Source organism: Dichomitus squalens (genome assembly GCF_000275845.1).
Source record: "Dichomitus squalens LYAD-421 SS1 unplaced genomic scaffold DICSQscaffold_53, whole genome shotgun sequence".
In the NCBI taxonomy this organism is placed as follows: domain Eukaryota; kingdom Fungi; phylum Basidiomycota; class Agaricomycetes; order Polyporales; family Polyporaceae; genus Dichomitus; species Dichomitus squalens.
In genome coordinates, this window is record NW_006766935.1 from 70540 (window position 1) to 87215 (window position 16676).

The window sequence follows — 16676 nt, forward strand, 5'->3', positions numbered from 1 at the left end:
GCGACCCATAGATTGTCATGGATGGTCACAATGCCGAAGACTGCCGATTCAAACACCGCTGTTATCAGTCGTTTGATAGCGAAGTTGGCCGGGGCAACATTGTCGAAGCGCTCAGATTGAAAGTCAGCTTTATCTCGGTCAGTGGCTGAATGTCACGCTCGAGAGACCTCTTCCTATCTTTCGAATACTGCAACCCGGAACCCTTCGGAGACTGAACAAGAAAGTTTATTGAGAATGTTCAGAACACTTTGCGAAGTTACAGAAAGATCGGCGCTGCAGATCTTTTTGTGGCAGCTCACCAAGGTCAGTAAACCCTTGAAACCCTACTGAGATTGACTTGTATCGGGAGCAAATCCCTTCCGATTTCCTTCTTTGTTTTTTACAATGATATTTTTGAAGTACGTCTTCTCGCGTGTAACCCGTGCACACTTTTTGACAGGGAAATGCGAGAACTGGAGGCGTGTCAGTAGCTTCTGGGGTCAGGCGCTTAATCCGTAGCTTCTGGGGTCACACTAGTATCGCTCCTCCACCATCAATCGCGGGCGCTCTCCGTTGCTCACTTATACCGACGCTCGTGTCGACCAGTGCCTCAGGCACTGGTGAGTTTCTGCTGTAGTTTACACCGTATGCCATATGCACTGACTATGCCCACTATGTAGAGTACCTTAGGTACCTAGATATGCAATACATCAGTTCTTCTCCCTACTGAGGCACTGAGTATCTTAGATCCACCGTAGTCGGCTCGTAACCCGTTAATAGAACGATCTTGGTATGTGACTAGGACTAGCTTTCTGCCGCGCGCGTCGACATTCGCTTCCTTCACCGCAGATGGTCTCGATGAGGACAGGGCACGATCTGTCAACGCCGGGTATGGAGAGAGGGGAAGCACACGACAGACGATGAGATGCTGACGATGTTAAATGGGTACAGCTAAAGTACAATAGGCGGTTTGTTAAAATATCGATAAAGACAGATGGGGTTGTCGATGGGACAAGCATGAAAGAGCACTGGAGTGAGAGAGCGCTTGCTGGCATGATGGTGGCGGGAGGGAAGCTCAGTTCAGGAAGCGCGCATGGTGTCTCTCTGCATTGTTCCCGGGCCGCCACTGCCCGACCGGGAGCTTCTCAATTGGTACTATGTAGCTGCAACCTCCTTCCCTCTGGGATTCTTCCGTTCCGGGCAGGCATGGTGCGGCAGCCGTCATCGCATCTCTCACTCGTCTCCACGGCTTTGGACGCCCTCGCACGTTTACGAGGCCGAGGTTGCGACGAGTCCGGCTCTGCCTCCGATGCCTTGCGTTTCCCTCCCGTCTTACGCTCGGAGACGCCGTGACTTGGAGCACTTACTACTCAGTAAGAACTGACAACATGGGTATGATATAGCCACTCACCTCTCGCTCCTGTTCCTTGCATGATCGTGCAGCACCGCTAGTGTCTGCGCCGCCTCCAGGTGTGCTAGGACCGCGAGGAAGTATTTCCGCCGTGGTGACTCCTCAATACCAGATTTTTCCGCATCGTTGAAGGTGTCCCTTCCCTGCGTTGCTTGTCGTCGCCTGATCGCAGTGTCTTTGCTAGGAATCACAGCTATCCTGTTGCGTTTAGAACGCCGAAGCCCGGCTGCAAGTGATAGAGCTCGTATGAGGGCCCGGGGAGTACGACCATGTGGTTGTCGTCCACTCACCGATCGCCTTCTGAGGCACATCCTCGCTGTCTGCCTTGTTCTTGACGTCGACGAGGACATGTCGTTCGTCTGGAGCTCCAATGCGATCGCTACTGGAAAGGCAGTAGCAATTCCTAAGTATCGGTACTCGGCGTGACTCTGTCCGAGAGCCACAACTCTGCATCGTGAAAACTCGTACCTTGTGGTTGCTTGCAGGGAGAGAAGTCTATCTATGATCTCATGATTTGTACCAACGGCACGCACTCCACTCTCCTATACATTGTTGACCAGACTTAGGGTCAGACGAGGTACGGCCGACTTAATCATGTGAAACTTACTTTGGCGAGCTTGTGAAGCGCACCGCGCTTCATAGTCTGGAGTGCTGTCTTGTCGAATGCAGTGGTGGCCATGTTGGATAGGGGTTTTGGGTGACTGACGATAGCTTCTGAAGCTCTCCCCGCTTCATAGTGTGGAGGACTGTCTTGTCGAATGGGGTTGTGGACATGAATTAGAGGAGCTACGAGTAACCAAAGGGAGAGAACGGAGGGGCGAGCGATGCTCACCGCCGCCTTAGCCAGGTTGTAATGAGGAAAGGTGAGCGTGGTTGGGTCCGGGAGCGTGCCCTTTTATGGTAGGCAACATACCCCGCGTTTCGTTTGGTGTCGGACGGTATACAAAAAGGCTTTGTCTTTGTCTCGCGACCTGTTTGTCTTAAAAGACAATCCGACTGCGAATCACTATTACGAATTTCTCGCTTAGTCTTCAACAAACGACGGGCAAAGAGCTACGGTTCAACCGAGGAAATATATTAGGAATCATTGACCTATGCAACCCATTGATATTTGTGCATTTCTTTGCGACCCAAGAATCGCTATTGACGCGTTGCCTGGTGCAGAAGTTCCCTCTCTTGGACCTTCGCGCTTTGCCCCGCCCGCGGATTGGCAATGTGGGGTATTAGAGCTCTGTTCCACCCGAAGCGGTCTTCATTTATTTGTGTCGCTCACCAAGGTCTATTTGTATTGCATACGTAGGACATCTCGTTGCTTGAGGCGTCATTCTATTATATGTATTATCTGTCCGTGCCTATTCGTCGGAGCGGCGGTTATCTTGGGCATTCCGGGCTCTTCTCTTGGCTTAAATTGGTAGCAAGAAAACCACAAGAGCTATCTTGTCATGGTCGCATACCTCTGATGCGTGTTCCCTTGAAGCGCCTTTAACGGCCGTTGTTGTCGTCACGTATCAGCGCATTTTACTCTCAGTAGTGTGTTCTCCTCTAGTCCGAGTCGTCGCATGCTGCGCTGCACCGCCACGTATCATCGGCCCAGTGAGACGCTTCAATCTTTACCTCGCCCTGGGTGTTGTCGTCTCATCCAGTGTCCACACCTCCATCCGAGCGTGACCTTGCTGGGTGCTCGACTTTCGAAAAAGGCTATGCGGTTGAGATACGCAGCCCTTCCCCCTGCGATCAGTGGAGGGGTGGACGCGCGCGCGCGCTCACATGCGCCCGCAGCAGCGGACGTGTCGTGGTACGCTCGCGTCCTCTCTGAGTTTGTTGATCTCAGCTTCGCCCTGATATATGACGAAACTGATAGCACGCTTAAACCACAGCAACTGTGTCTCTGTTCACTCTAATGCTTGAATTCAGCGAGCGACAACACAGCCGCCATGTTCTCTCCTACCCACTCTCGCACCTTGTGCGCTCGTGGGGCAAGTGATGAGCTGATTTTTCCCTCTTCTCAACCTTACTGAAAACATTGTGCTCCTCGCCCTTAGTGACTGTCTTCATTGGACCCTTCGTCTTCAGTTTTTTTTTCGCGATCCGAAGCTCCAGCCTGCCACTTTTAAGCAGTTGGTGATCGTGATCCGCATAGTTTTGGGCAATGTTCTGGATACACGCTTTGTGCACAGAAAGCATCGTTATCGCAATCAGGATCATCAAGACTCCGCCGGCCGTGGGCCGCCAACTCATGACACGGCGAGTGCACTCAGCGCTTATTCATGTTAACTCGTTCTACTCAACCACCACCCCATTGTGCTCCTTACTGTGCGTCGCGAGCTTCGTCAGAAACCATTTCTGAATAACGTAACTTTCACTGGTATGTTTCAGCCCCTCCCTTCTCCGCTTCTCTCATTCGCGGCCCTCCTTCCATCAATCTACCGCTTCATACGACCCCGGCGTGCTTTTCCATCGTTCAATCCACCACCTACTACTTCTCATCACGCCAGAATCCTTCCATAAATAATCATTCTCTAATACCATGCCATACGGAGATACTTTGAGGTCGCTGATACTTCTCGTTCCTCTTGTAGGTTATTCAGACAAAGGTCGAACGACACGAGAGTACAGAAAACTCGGCACTAACCGCAGCAATCTTCACTTCCAACATGCACGGCAAGATCACCCTCGTCCCACATGTCGAGTTCTTCGCCCACTTTCTTTCTTCGATGAAGACACCCAGGCCAGCAGTGTGGTCGCACATCTTAGATGCCTTGAATGCGCCTTCCTTGAGGACCAACATGTACGAGTCGCTGGTGAGTAAAGTCTTTGTTGTAAATCTTCGATTCCAAGCGATGTCCTGTGGTGGATATAGCCTGTGGGATTAGTTCAAGCCACCATTTCCCCCAGCTTCAAGATCGTCGCTCATCCACCCAAGTCCCACGAAGCAGAACACACCAAACAATCCGTCGGGATGGGTATGTACCCGGCCGATAGTACCCCAACGCCCCATGGCAACGCGAGTTATGCCGCCGTGGACTGGTTCAACATCGACCTTCCGATGGAGTGCAAGGCTGATAGCATGGAGCAGGACCCGTCCGACGATGATGAGCCAAGTGGGGAGCCGACTGCATATAGGAGGAAGGACGCGCTCGACCAGATCCTCTTATACGCTGAACTCGTCTTCAAGCGCCAGCAGCACATGTTCTTGTTCATGGTGCTTTTCCTCGGCGACTTCGTCCGCATTGTGCGCTTCGACCATTCTGGCGTTTTTGCGACTCACAGGCTCAACTTCAAGAACCGTGGCAACATTCTCGTCGACTTTCTGCACGGATACTCGCATCTGTCCGCCGCCGAGCGCGGCCACAACCCCACGGCCACACGTGTCTCCCGGGGCAGCTTCCTCTACGACTCTATGCAGGACCGTGCCGCACGCGCGGATCCTCAGGATACGCACGATTACGTTCGTGAGCTCTTCGCGAGATCCCTCGACAAAGGGTGGCCGTGGTGGAAGCTCGAAGTCCGTGGCAACGTCACGAAGAGAAAGCATCACAACTTCCGACCTCTCACCCGCAAGTTTCTGGTCGGGAAGCCGCATTTCCAAGCTTCGGGCGTCGCTGGACGCTTCACGCGCGGTTACGTCGCACTGCCTCTTGTCAGCAACGACAAGATCGCCAAGGACGCCAAGTTCGTCTTTCTGAAGGATGCGTGGCGTATTGACGACGCCGACGTCGAGCAGGAGGGGGCAACGCTGGAGTTCCTCAACGATCACAAGGTGAAGCACGTGCCGACGTTGGTGTGCCACGGCGACCTCGGCCAGTTTACGGAGTCGCAGGATCACTGGCTGGCGTTTCGCCCTAGGAACACATTCAACCTGGAGCGACATTCTCACTACCGGCTGGTCATGAAGGAGGTCGGGCTCCCTCTCGAAGAATTTTCAGGACAACTCCTTCAATCTGTGCTGTTATTTGGCGTGTTGTCTCCTAGGTGAGCGGTGCTGATTGCAAAATGGCGGAATGATTGACCCCCTCGCCTGTAGCCCACGCTAGAGCCTTCGAGGCTGGTATCATACATCGTGACGTCAGTGCAGGCAACATATTGATATACAAGGATGATGACGGCAAGTGGCACGGACTACTCAACGACTGGGAGCTGTCAAAGAGGATCGACGACGATCGCCAAACAGATTGCGTCGTGAGTATTTTCATTCACAATGCAATGACATTCTGGATTGACTGTCGATGCTGCATGACGTAGGGCACCTGGCAATACATGTTTGCGCGTGCCCTCACCAATCCAAATCGTAGGATCGTAATTCAAGATGAACTCGAGTCTTTCTTCCACGTCCTGCTCTACTTCGCCGTCCGCTTCCTCCCTCATAATCTCAGGGACGACAACGTCCAAAACTTCCTGGACGGCTACTTCAATGGTAACGGGTATTCGTGCCCTCTGGAGAAGTATTTTTCTATCGCTCGTGGGGCCATTGACATCCGAACGTACAATGGCGGTCGGGACCCGAAAGGGAGGATACTGAGTTTCCACTGGCCAGCTCCGGCTCAGTCTTCGCCCCCTCCAGAACTGAGGGATCGACCGCCCTCTCCGGAGGAGGAGATGCAGTATGACCATCCTATCAACACGATCATCACCAAGCTGTTAACGTGGTTCCGGGCGTACTATACCTCGGATACGGAGCCCAGTCGTGCATCCTCTGCGCGTGGGCGCTCCCTGCAGTCCATCCCTGCCGAACGAGCACAGAACGAGGCGCTCATGGAGAAACTCAAGACGCACAAAGCGATCGTGTCCCTCTTCTATCATGCGTTACGGGAGCTGGCATGGCCGGCGAACGACAAAGGCCCCGACAAGAAGCTCCAGGAGGTCACGCGCCGCCCAAGAGGGCGGTGCCGTCGGACACGACACGGACCGGCTCGAGCCTGAGTCGGAAGCGGCGAAGCATGGAAAACATACCCGGCGGAAATCCGCGCCCCAGCAAGCGCAGAAGGACGTAGTCGCTCATGTCGTCCTGGTTCCTCGCTCTCGGGTTCGAACTTCAACACAGTTCTGGCAACGATACACCGCCTTCAACGGTGCAGACCGCAATCTCCATGATTCCCCCTCCAGCCAAGTCGCTATGCCGTCCACCTCGCCGCCTCCTTCGCTAGCTCGCTTCTCAGGGTATCATGCTCCCCCATTCCCTTGCATCACCCTCTCCTTCCGCGCTGCCTGTCGCTTCAATCCGCTTCATTCGCCCTCGTGGAGCTACGTCATTGATTTATGTAGCAATCCTGATGGTGTTATGCCGCTCTTGGTTGATGGCAACTTGATGCTACATAGTCCCAACGATCTCTCGGAATATATTCGAGTCGTCGCCTTCCATTACAGTACGTTGTCGTCCTATCAGTACATACCCGTGTTGCCGATACCCTCAGCGGCCTGATAGACTAGGCTTGATGCATTTCTTTCATGTTTTCGTTAGTTTGTCCCTTCTGCAATTCTTGCAGGTTCTGGTATTGTTCAATCGTATCCAGCAAACTCCGTTGCAGCTGTATCCTCCAATTGATTGTGCAGAGCCCGCTAGGCTTACGCTGTGATTGTGAAATGCGTTACATCGAGCCCACGAAGTTCCGAGAGGGCGGGTCCAGAAAGCAACTCATCATGTAGATGACGAGATATCTCAATCGGGATATTGTGCAGAGCTGGAGGGAACACAGGCTAGGATCTGAGAGGAGAGCATAGCAGGTCTAACCATTGGAGCTGCCATGCAAATCTAGTCAAATGTCGCCAAGTTCAACAAGTTTCGGGTTCCCGAAGTGCTGGGTTCCTCGACAGATTCTTTGTGAGACATCGAGGACATATAACGCGATATTATTCCTGACTTTTTTCAAATCCTGCACAGTACGGGGGTCGATACCATACTATTTACGGTTACATCGGGCCTAGCCCGGGGATTTTGTTCAGCGTTGGTCGAGAGGCGGATCAAATCAAAGGAAGAAGACTTACAGCGAGACAGTAAGAATGCAACAAGGAGGTTCAGAAGTGAAAGACGAAAGTACGAACATCATCCATCTAGTGATTAGCCAGAAAAAGTCTGCAGGACAAGCCAAAGTTACTGCTCGCCATGACCATTCGCAGCCGCGCGTTGCGACTTCCTGTTCTCAGCCGCCAGCCACGCGAACTTGGACACGATCTTCTCCCGCCTCGACGTGCTCTCGGCTTTCTCTCCAGGCTTCGCCTGAGCAGTACCTTCGACGTCCACGGGCCTATCTGGGTTAGTAGCCGTCGTATCCTGCTTCTCCTCACGCTCGTGCTTGTGGTCATGGCGCTTATGGTGCTTGTGTTGGTCGCGATCAGGGGTGGTTGTGAGGAAGTTGACGATCAACTGCCAGAGGTTGTTCCCGCTCAGTGTATGGTCCTCCGTGAGCACCGCATGGTCCGCAATCTTCGCCAGCCGTCTCGCCTCCTCGGTATCCCGTCTCGATACGATGCTGCTCGGCGGTGGGTTCTCGTCCATGTCCAACGCCCACGCCCACTGCCAGCTACCTGACGCCACCAAGCCCTGCACGGCCTGTCCGCCCACTACACCCTTCTCTTTCTCCCCAGCGTCAGTCCCCTCCTGTTCTTTGTCGCTCTGAAGGAACGCTTGGAGCTGCACCATATTCCTCATCGTGTCCTGCCGCGCGCGCTCCAAGTTACGGGTGCGCGCTTTCTCGATCGCCGTCGTCGCCTTCTTGAATTTCTTCCCAAACTTGATCGTCCCGTCCATATACCGTCGCACGGCAAGCTCCGAGATCTCGCCAATGAGTTCGGAGGGCAGACGGAAGGCGCTCAGCTCAGACTCGGGCTCGAGCGGGCGAATGACGCCTCGCGTCGAGATGCGTTCGCGGATCATTGTATCCTGTGTCGATAGTGAATGGAAGTTCAGCTGAGGCTTGGAAACGCCTCAGCAGCAGGGATGGAACGGAGAACTTACCAGACCGTTGTCATATACGTCCACCTCGCCGGCATAGTGCTGTAAAGGGTCGGCGCTGGACCTGTGGAACTGCCATCGCGGGCCACCGACATCTGATGACTGTGATGAACTGTGCCCATGAGGTGGGCTACGGGGGCTGCTTGGAATAGGGGGAACCTCGACTTCCGAAGTCGCGTGTCGACGGCGCAGGAAGCTACTTGCACGCGACACGCTGGTGCTGAACGCGCGACGTTTCGACTTTCTGCGCTCTGGCGCAACAGGAGCTCCGGAAGGGCCGGATTGCAAGGCGCCGACGCTGTTCGCAAGTAAGGGAGAGCTCGTTGTACTAGCGATATTATCAGCCACCAGAGGCTCAGACCGGGCAGTTGGTAGGTGAGAGGGTCCGCTGAGCGAGGCTTGTTCCTGGTTGGCATGGTTCGTGGAAGCAGATCTGAGGAGGTTCATCTGCGTGCTTTCAGGTGATAGGGTCATTCCGTTCTCGTTACCCAGGACCATGGGCACCTCCGTGCTCGGCTTTGGGAGCATGCCTGTTACGTACTTGATGAATGTGGCCATTGCACGGAAGCAATACTTGCCCGGGGTTGTAAAAGCGAACAAGATCGGAAGCGTATGCGCGCAATCTGCTCCTTGGAGGTGAGACGTAGAGATCGCTTGGCCATTGGAGGCACGTACCGTCGTAGACTTGCAGGTGAACTTTAGTCGGCCCGTATCGCTGCTCGATCCCCTCTAGTGCGGGGTACAGCAACTTCGACTCGGGCTTCACAGGATACTTCTCCGGATGCGCAGCCTTGTGCGCGCTGCGTGTACAGTCCCGTCAACCGCCTTTACAATGAAGACACAAAACTTTTTATACTTACAAGTAGATGATCTCATCTCTCAGCACCTCCTTATCCCCCGCACTGACGAGCAAAGGCGGCAGCCCGCCGAGGTAGCTTACAACCGGGCTCACCAACGGATGCGTCAACAAATAGTTCGGCGTGTACATGTGCACCTGCCCATCGATAGCGAGCTTCTCGCCCTTCGCCGTTGTCATCTCCACCTTCTGGCTCCGCACGCTGTCCGGGGTGACGGCGGTCGGAAGGGACTGCGCTGCGCCCAGGTGCAGCTTGCGTCCCGTGGACGGGTCGTCAAGCGTGTAGTCTGGCGTCTGGGGGCGAGATGGGAGCCCCCCAGGGTGCGTCAAAGGGTCCGAGGAGGGGACGCGGGGCTTCGCCTCATCGCTGTCCTCTTTGCCCTTATCTTTCGGGCGCACGGCTTCGCGCACGCGCTCCCGGAGACCCTGGTGCACTCGCGTCGTGACGTGATCGGGAGGTGGAGGCCACAGCGTGCTCGGTTTGTGGAACGACAGGCCGTACGGAGGGATGATGTCCTGTATACGAGCCAGTGGTTTAGGTGATACGTCCAGCACCTGATCTCCCTGCGCGACGTACCGTAGCGGTGTTCAAGTGTATACTGGGGAACGAATGAGTCAGGTCGCACCACGGTGATATCAGGACGGCACCCGCGGGCATGGGCAAACCGGAATCTCGGATCACCTGCAGCCCTGCGATGCACAGTCCGCCTCCGGCAGAGTCGCCGGCGAACACGATGCTCGAAGGAGAAACGGGGGTATGGAGCGCGCCGGGAGGAGGTTGGATTAGGTACAGGTCTGCAATGAACAACTCAGACGACCGCTCGTGGCTCGCTAGGGGCTCAATCAGACTCACAAGCGGCAATGAAATCTTGTATTGCGCATGGGAAGGGATATTGGGGTGCCAGACGGTAGTTGATGGCTGCGCTCGTGTTAAATGCATATACGCGATGCCGTGCACAGTGTGCTTACCAAATACGCGTCCGTTAATCTTTCGAGCAAGCCGCTGAATAGAATATCTATGAAGAGAGCTTAGCACAAGATAAGCTGGGCAGCCACAGCGAAACTAGCCTCTCTTGATCAAGGCTGCCGAAGTAGTAACCACCTATCCAGGGTGAGCATGCTGAACAATATTTTAGAGTACCTCATCTCACCGCCGTGCGCGTATAAGACGCAGCGCATCTCGTCCATCTCCGGCTGATACTGTGGAGGCATCTCCTGGTTCGCGTCACCGTTCTCGGGAGGTTCGGGCCCGCTCGTCCCACGCGCTTTCTGCTTTTTCTTGGCTTCCTGATAATCCTTCTTCGCGACCATCCACTCTGCATCCACCCTACCCAGCGCGACTTGAGAACTCTGCATAGTCGGATTCAACGGACAAGCACATACCCTTTGACCCCGCGCACCTGCCACCACTTTGTGCCGCCTACAACGCGCTTCGTGACCTCCTCGCCACCCAGCGCTTTGATCAGATGTGTCGCAGCTTCGTCACAGCATGTCATAGGCACCAGAAGGCGAACAGCATGGACCCAAGGCGGGCTTGGAGTGCGCGTGTTCGAAAAGGCCTGCAATTCTTCTACCGTGTGCCTGAACAGGTCTCAGCGGATGACCTCGAGGGAATGAGAAATCCACCCACTTTGTCGCGGCTTCCATGAATGACTGGAATCAAGAATTAGTTTCTTTATTTCGGTCCTTGCTCACACTACTCGTGAACGCGTGCGACGCGTGCTCCGAGGCACGCGTTAAATGTTTTCGACCCTCGAAGGCCACACCTCTGAGGAGTCACACGCATGTCAAGGTGGTACCGCATGCTTCTGCGCCGGTATGTCGTGAACTCTACGGGAATACAACTCAGAATGATGGAGCGAACGCGTTCCCGCGAGCTCTCGATCCACAATTCACGATGACAATGCTGTTACTTGGGTGTTGGAAACCCCGCACTATCGAGCGCATATATCCATGTTCTGGCAAACATAAGTCTAGCATGCTAGACTATCTCCTTGCTTGAACAGAATAGGGATCATATATGCGCGATATTCTGTCAGGAATGCGAAGCACGCGTACTGGCGGACGCAAGCCTCCCTGAAGCCTTGCTCGCGGACGATGCGCGAATGGGCTTTACGCATGGCTGCGGTGCTTTGGTACCCATAGACCATGGCTTCGAGGAATCGCGAGAATGATATGAAGACGCACCTTGATAACGATGAACGCCTCATCGTACAACAGCTCTTCCCGCCTCAGCCTCGTCGACTCCTCCGACTCGTGATCCTTCGCAATCCGGTCGAAGTAGTGCTTGACGAGTGTCTCGAGGATGATCGGCCCGAGCTTGAGCCCCGCGTTGCGCGTAAGTGAGTTGACCATGGGGCCGTTTCCTGTCGTCGCGGCAGACGACCTACGTGGTCAAGCAGAGACTTGAGACGGTGCTCGAGAGCGATGGCGTTGCGGGGGCGTACATCATTATGAAGGTCAGTTGATTGCACTATACCTCAACGGGATCTGGATTGGGCGTCCCGGTGAGCATTACTCCGTGGGCTGGAATGACATACCAACATTGACCGCAGTTTTGCATGCCCCAGACGACTTGGAAGGCTGTAGCGGTGTCGCGACTCGCCGGTCGGCTGGACTTGACCAAGCGAAGCTGTAGAGCGCTGGCGACGGATGGCAGTGGTAGGATCGTAACCTGGAGGCGATGGACGACACTACAGCCGGTTTCAGTTCGCTTGTCGCGAGAGCGCCGCGCCGCGTCTCGCGCATTTGCCTGTTTTCCCCTCCTATGCGCCCCCAAAGGAACTTCGGACGACAATATCTCCTCGACTGCTCAATGTAGCCACCTCATTCTTGCATATTCCGGCTCAGGATCATGACGCGCAGGGCACGGTATTGGATTGAAGTCGCGCCAACCCGATGTCACCAACTTCTGGGCATTCCTGCTCTTCCAACTCCCTACTGGACTCAGACAGCGTTGTTGGCTGAATGGCATCGTGTACTCTTCCGGAAACAGTCGGGATGGTGAAGAAAAGACACTACCAAGGGCTCTGTGTTCAAAGGCGAGGTGTCCAGCGACAATCACGTCCACCATGGGGTGGGCTCATGTGGCAGCTTGGGCCAGCTCAAAGCCCTCGTCGGGGAGCACCAGACACCATGAATTTGTGGGTAATTTGCACCTCCATAATATCTGTGGTCTCGCAAGGCATCGGGGGCCATGTAGTCACTGTTGAGTAGGAGGGACGAACAGAAGTAAATGCAATCCCCCCAGCGCGATGCGACGCTGGCGCTTGATCTCACCTGCCTTGTATGGTAAGTGTGTCCAAGACGGTGTAATATTGCCGCACCCATGTCTGAACTCCAGAAGTTGCTGGTGCAGTGGTAACGATGGTTGTTCTTCTTTTTCCGTGCGAGAGTTCGAATCCCGCGCAGGCTCGTTGGGGTTCGGGTTGGGAGTTAGGGTTTGGGTTTGGGTTAGCGGTTAGGGTTGGCCACTTGTCTTTCTTCTGACCCCCACAAGGGGTCGCCGGTCTGTTTTTTTTCGCGCGAACGAGGCTTTAGTGTGCCCGCCTGAGTGCTCCCGGCTCGGGGGACCCCCCGAGCGCAGCGAGGGAGGGGAGGGAGCACGAATGGCGGGTCCTCTTCGCGCAGCGCTGGATGTTCTTGAGCTAAGCGCCTTACATAAGATTCTTCTACCTAATATGGACTTGCGTCGCATCGCGCTGGGGGGATTGCATTCACTGACGAACAGACGAGGTGGGTAGATTGGAGCTGCAAAGGAGAGCTTGTAGAACACTACAATTGGCAACCGGCACAATTGCATGAGTTTGTAGGCTTACGGTGGACATATGTGACATGTTTCGTAGCAAAGACGTGTTGGATTTGACGATATACGACAGAGTGGTATACTAGACATGCACCAGAACCCTTCGCAGAATATAGATTACGTACATATCGGCCTCTTCTGCACCATATGCCCTCCGTAACATCCGCCAACAGCTTCCAGTGAGCCTTCTGGGTATCTCCGTGGGTTGTCCAAGGATATATGCGCGACAGATGCAGAAGAGGGCGTGAAATTGACCGAAGGCGAGTGGAACGTCCGATATACGAGCGGCCACCTTGATTCCGTGCCTTGCGCGTCGCATCCCTGAGTCAGAATATGCAAGAAAGAGATGAATATGTTGAGCAGTCGAGGAGGTATCGTCGTCCCAAGTTTCCTTGGGGGCGCTTAGGAGGGGGGAAACGGGCAAATGCGCGAGACGCGACGCGGCGCGGCGCTCTCACGACAGGCGAGCTGAAACCGGCTGTAGGCGGCGACATATGCATTGAGGCGCGGGGACGTAAGCCAGAGATTCAGACGACGTCAGCGATGTGAGTTCCACCAGTACCGGCGAGCACGAGTTCACCTTGACATCAACACCCAACTTGAAGAACGTGGGCAAGCATGAAGTCACTGGCATCTATGTTTGTCGCTGTCCGAGACGGCGGCGACGGTTCCAGCTTCACAGCCGAGGATTCGCAGGTCATCTGAGCTTCTTCAAGTTTGCCCACTTGGCAAACTCCCCCGCACCTCCCCTGCCTCTCCCCCGCATCCCCACGGTCGCGGCCTCGTCTCTTCCGTCAACGACGAGCACACCATGGCTTGTACACCCTGCCTTGGTCGAAGCAGCAGCGGAGGCAGCGACGGGACCAAGAGGCGGCGGCGCCCGCGCCCCTTCGCGCGGCACCTGGGCATCTCGCTCGCGACTTGCGCCATATTCCTCGCATCTTTCATACTCTTCCTCCTTGTCGGGCTCTCCGTCACGATCATCAAGTCCATCTACATCTTCCAGATCCAGTTCGCGACGAACCCGGACCAGCCCGTCACCTCAATCGCGACCGACCTGCAGTTCGGCGTCTGGGGTGTATGCGCATATAGCCAGCTCGGTAACGCAGAGTGCATCGGTCCCAGCTTAGGCTATACCATCCCGAACGCGATCGCCAACCTGACGGGGTTTCCCGCTATCGTGGACGACGTCGCGAGCGCGCTCACTGTGCTCCTCATTCTGCACATTGTTGCCGCGGGGCTCGCGTTCATTGTGGAGGTCACGTCGCTCTTCCTCGAGTCCCACGCGATGTGCATCATCTCGCTCGTTACCTCCATCCTCACGGTACTCATCGGGGCGGCCGTGTTCGGGATTGATCTCGCCCTTATTCTTGTCGGGAAGAGCAAGATTGGGCCGCTGACCGAGTTCAACTACACGCTCAACTGGGGGCCGGGGCTGTGGATGGTACTCGCGGGGGTTGTCCTCAGTTTCGTGGGAATGATTCTCATGTCAGTCGTGGTGTGTGAATGCTGCGGAGTGGGGAGGAGGAAACACCACCATCGAAACCACGTTCAGGAGGCGAAGTGCTGAGAAGTCAATTTCAATGGTGCGTCGTGGAAAGCTCTGGTGTGTAACTTTCACTTACCTCCCTATTCAGTCCATCATTTACGACCTGTCATGAACCCATTACTGTCCCTCCCAGTTGGAATCTGCAGTGTATTCTCCTGTTGCTGACCTGCAACGTGAACGTGCGTGGGCGTCAGTCATGGCGCATATAATCAGCGTGAGGCCGAATGCGATCCCAACAAAAATACCTCGGATCTTCCGTTGCATTTCGTAACGACTCGACATTGGTCTGAAGGCAGGTATGTTTATATGACATCTATGTCGTCGATCGCAAACTGAGAGCCTCCGATGACCCTATAGACGTCACCGTCAAATGGCTGTCAACGCCATATATATCTGCCGATCCTTGGAGTGCTCGGTGCCAGTGAGTGTCGATACAGTATAGTAAAAGGGCGCCGTGCAAACAATGTGTGAGAGGTGAGTCCTTCCGAGTCCAAAGAGAAATCAAAAGCAACCCAAGTACTACGTTTGGGATGGCCGAAGGCGCGACTAAGGCATGGCAGTGAACAGCCAGGGCGCAAAGCTCGTTCGGCGGCGCTTCGCAACCTTAGGCGATTCAACGAGCGTAACGGGAGACTCCTCGGTCTCGGCCTTCCTCTTGCCCTTGCCAATAGCTTGTTTGTCTTCGACGGCCCTATATAAACCATATATCAGTGGGTGGGGAGTCAATGCGAAGTGAAACTGAGTCATACCTGACCGAATTATCGTCATCCTCCAGCCCAATGACAATGTTATCCATCGACGTCATCTCATAGACCTCTTCCTCCTCCGCCAGGTCTGCCTCTTCACCTTCGTCTTCCTTCGAGTTCTCTGCGGACGCTTGCATGTCGCCATTGCCGAGTGCAAGTCCCGAACGCGAAAAGTCGTTCCTTCCCGCGCCGTCCGCGCCGCCAATGGAAGAGCTTTCTGTAGTGTCCGTGGGCTTCGTGGGAGTGGGACGGCTGAAGACCGGCCTCTGGTCACTCGGGTCGGGCGAGAGCAAGCCGACCCGCCGATCGTCGAGGATCGCGCGACTCTGGTCGCGAGTGGTGCGCTTCGTCTTGATGGCAACTGCTGGCATTGAGGTCAGGTTTCTGCGTCATCGATCGCCTGCAGCTCATTGGAGAGTACTCACAAGGCTCACCCATAGGGACTAATACTCGCTTGGATCTCCCGGCTTGCGACCTCAAGTGGTACCCCGAGGCGTTCGCTATGGGACGCGCGGCGGCATTGAGCGACCTACGCATTCGTACAAATAAACAGGCACTCACCGTTCATGTCGGTATCCTCGCGAACTGGCTCTAGCTCCTTAGCAGTGTCTTGGGCTGGAGAGACGGGGATGGTCGCTGGATCCGTTGACTCCACGGACACGCCACCGAGAGCCTCCATGCCTTGGCGACCGCTAGGGCCAACAACGTCTTCCTTGTTCGACGCTACATTATTCTCCTTCTCCTTCTCTTCGTTCGCCCTCTGCGCGCGGAGCCTCGCCCGCGCCTTATCGAGAGGGCGGAGCTCCTCGGAAGCCTCCGCGGTGATCGTGGCCGTCACCTTTGCCTTGGCCTTTGCCTTTGACTTGCTCTTCGTCGGACTCCCGGCTTCGACTGCCTGCGCGACCTTCCTCGATCCCTCCCCGGTTCTAGTGCGACCTGGGGTCGCGGCGCCGCCGACCGTCCTCCTCTTCACCTTCTCGATTTTGATCGCCTGGGTATCGCCTCGCTGCTTTGCACTGGCCGATACACGTCGCATGTGAGCTCTCCGTACTCCAAGATCCGACGCCCAACCACAGCGACAGCGACGATAGACTGGGACTCACAGCTCCAAGAGCCTTGGCTTGCGCACCTTCAACAACTCTTCAATCATTGTCTCTCTCTTGAGGTTTGCCTTGACGCCGTTCTCCTGCGGGGTAGTCGTCGGTGTCGGCTTAACCACAACGTCCTGAGGATGGCTCACCTTCGCCACGGCCTTCAGATCAGTCCAGCTGAGCCCCTTCAGGAACGCTTGGTCCATTACAGTCATTTTTGGGACAATGGGTGGGTGGGAAATGAGAGGTAGAGGAGAGAGGTGGTGGTCGAATGAGAGGAAGGACGGAGC

The 16676-nt window shown here is 55.2% G+C and overlaps 5 protein-coding genes across 5 annotated transcripts; 2 read left to right on the forward strand and 3 right to left on the reverse strand.

Moving 5' to 3' along the window:
* Nucleotides 1–1054: 1054 nt before the first annotated feature.
* Nucleotides 1055–2069, reverse strand: DICSQDRAFT_129424 (uncharacterized protein; the record flags this gene model as incomplete). The annotated part of the gene is made up of 6 exons (XM_007369652.1): nucleotides 1055–1167; nucleotides 1217–1341; nucleotides 1391–1583; nucleotides 1681–1772; nucleotides 1859–1932; nucleotides 1998–2069. 6 exons carry the CDS (start codon nucleotides 2067–2069, stop codon nucleotides 1055–1057), a joined length of 669 nt encoding a protein of 222 aa, XP_007369714.1.
* Nucleotides 2070–4790: 2721 nt separating this feature from the next.
* DICSQDRAFT_69235 (uncharacterized protein) lies at nucleotides 4791–5755 on the forward strand (the record flags this gene model as incomplete). Its single annotated transcript, XM_007369653.1, has 3 exons — nucleotides 4791–5362; nucleotides 5425–5569; nucleotides 5633–5755. Coding segments are annotated over 3 exons (840 nt in total), but the record flags the coding sequence as incomplete, so codon positions are not given.
* Nucleotides 5756–7478: 1723 nt separating this feature from the next.
* DICSQDRAFT_69245 (alpha/beta-hydrolase) lies at nucleotides 7479–11550 on the reverse strand (the record flags this gene model as incomplete). Its single annotated transcript, XM_007369654.1, has 13 exons — nucleotides 7479–8267; nucleotides 8343–8744; nucleotides 8844–8965; nucleotides 9015–9139; nucleotides 9200–9711; nucleotides 9773–9990; nucleotides 10049–10114; nucleotides 10165–10211; nucleotides 10252–10297; nucleotides 10347–10522; nucleotides 10579–10776; nucleotides 10826–10848; nucleotides 11383–11550. 13 exons carry the CDS (start codon nucleotides 11548–11550, stop codon nucleotides 7479–7481), a joined length of 2892 nt encoding a protein of 963 aa, XP_007369716.1.
* Nucleotides 11551–13811: 2261 nt separating this feature from the next.
* On the forward strand, nucleotides 13812–14661 carry DICSQDRAFT_129426 (uncharacterized protein; the record flags this gene model as incomplete). Its single annotated transcript, XM_007369655.1, is given in 3 exon segments — nucleotides 13812–14498; nucleotides 14518–14586; nucleotides 14638–14661. The coding sequence occupies 3 exon segments, from the start codon at nucleotides 13812–13814 to the stop codon at nucleotides 14659–14661; spliced, it is 780 nt and encodes a 259-aa protein (XP_007369717.1).
* Nucleotides 14662–15095: 434 nt separating this feature from the next.
* DICSQDRAFT_129427 (uncharacterized protein) lies at nucleotides 15096–16601 on the reverse strand (the record flags this gene model as incomplete). The annotated part of the gene is made up of 5 exons (XM_007369656.1): nucleotides 15096–15240; nucleotides 15299–15659; nucleotides 15721–15795; nucleotides 15857–16311; nucleotides 16399–16601. 5 exons carry the CDS (start codon nucleotides 16599–16601, stop codon nucleotides 15096–15098), a joined length of 1239 nt encoding a protein of 412 aa, XP_007369718.1.
* Between the last annotated feature and the right edge of the window lie 75 nt (nucleotides 16602–16676).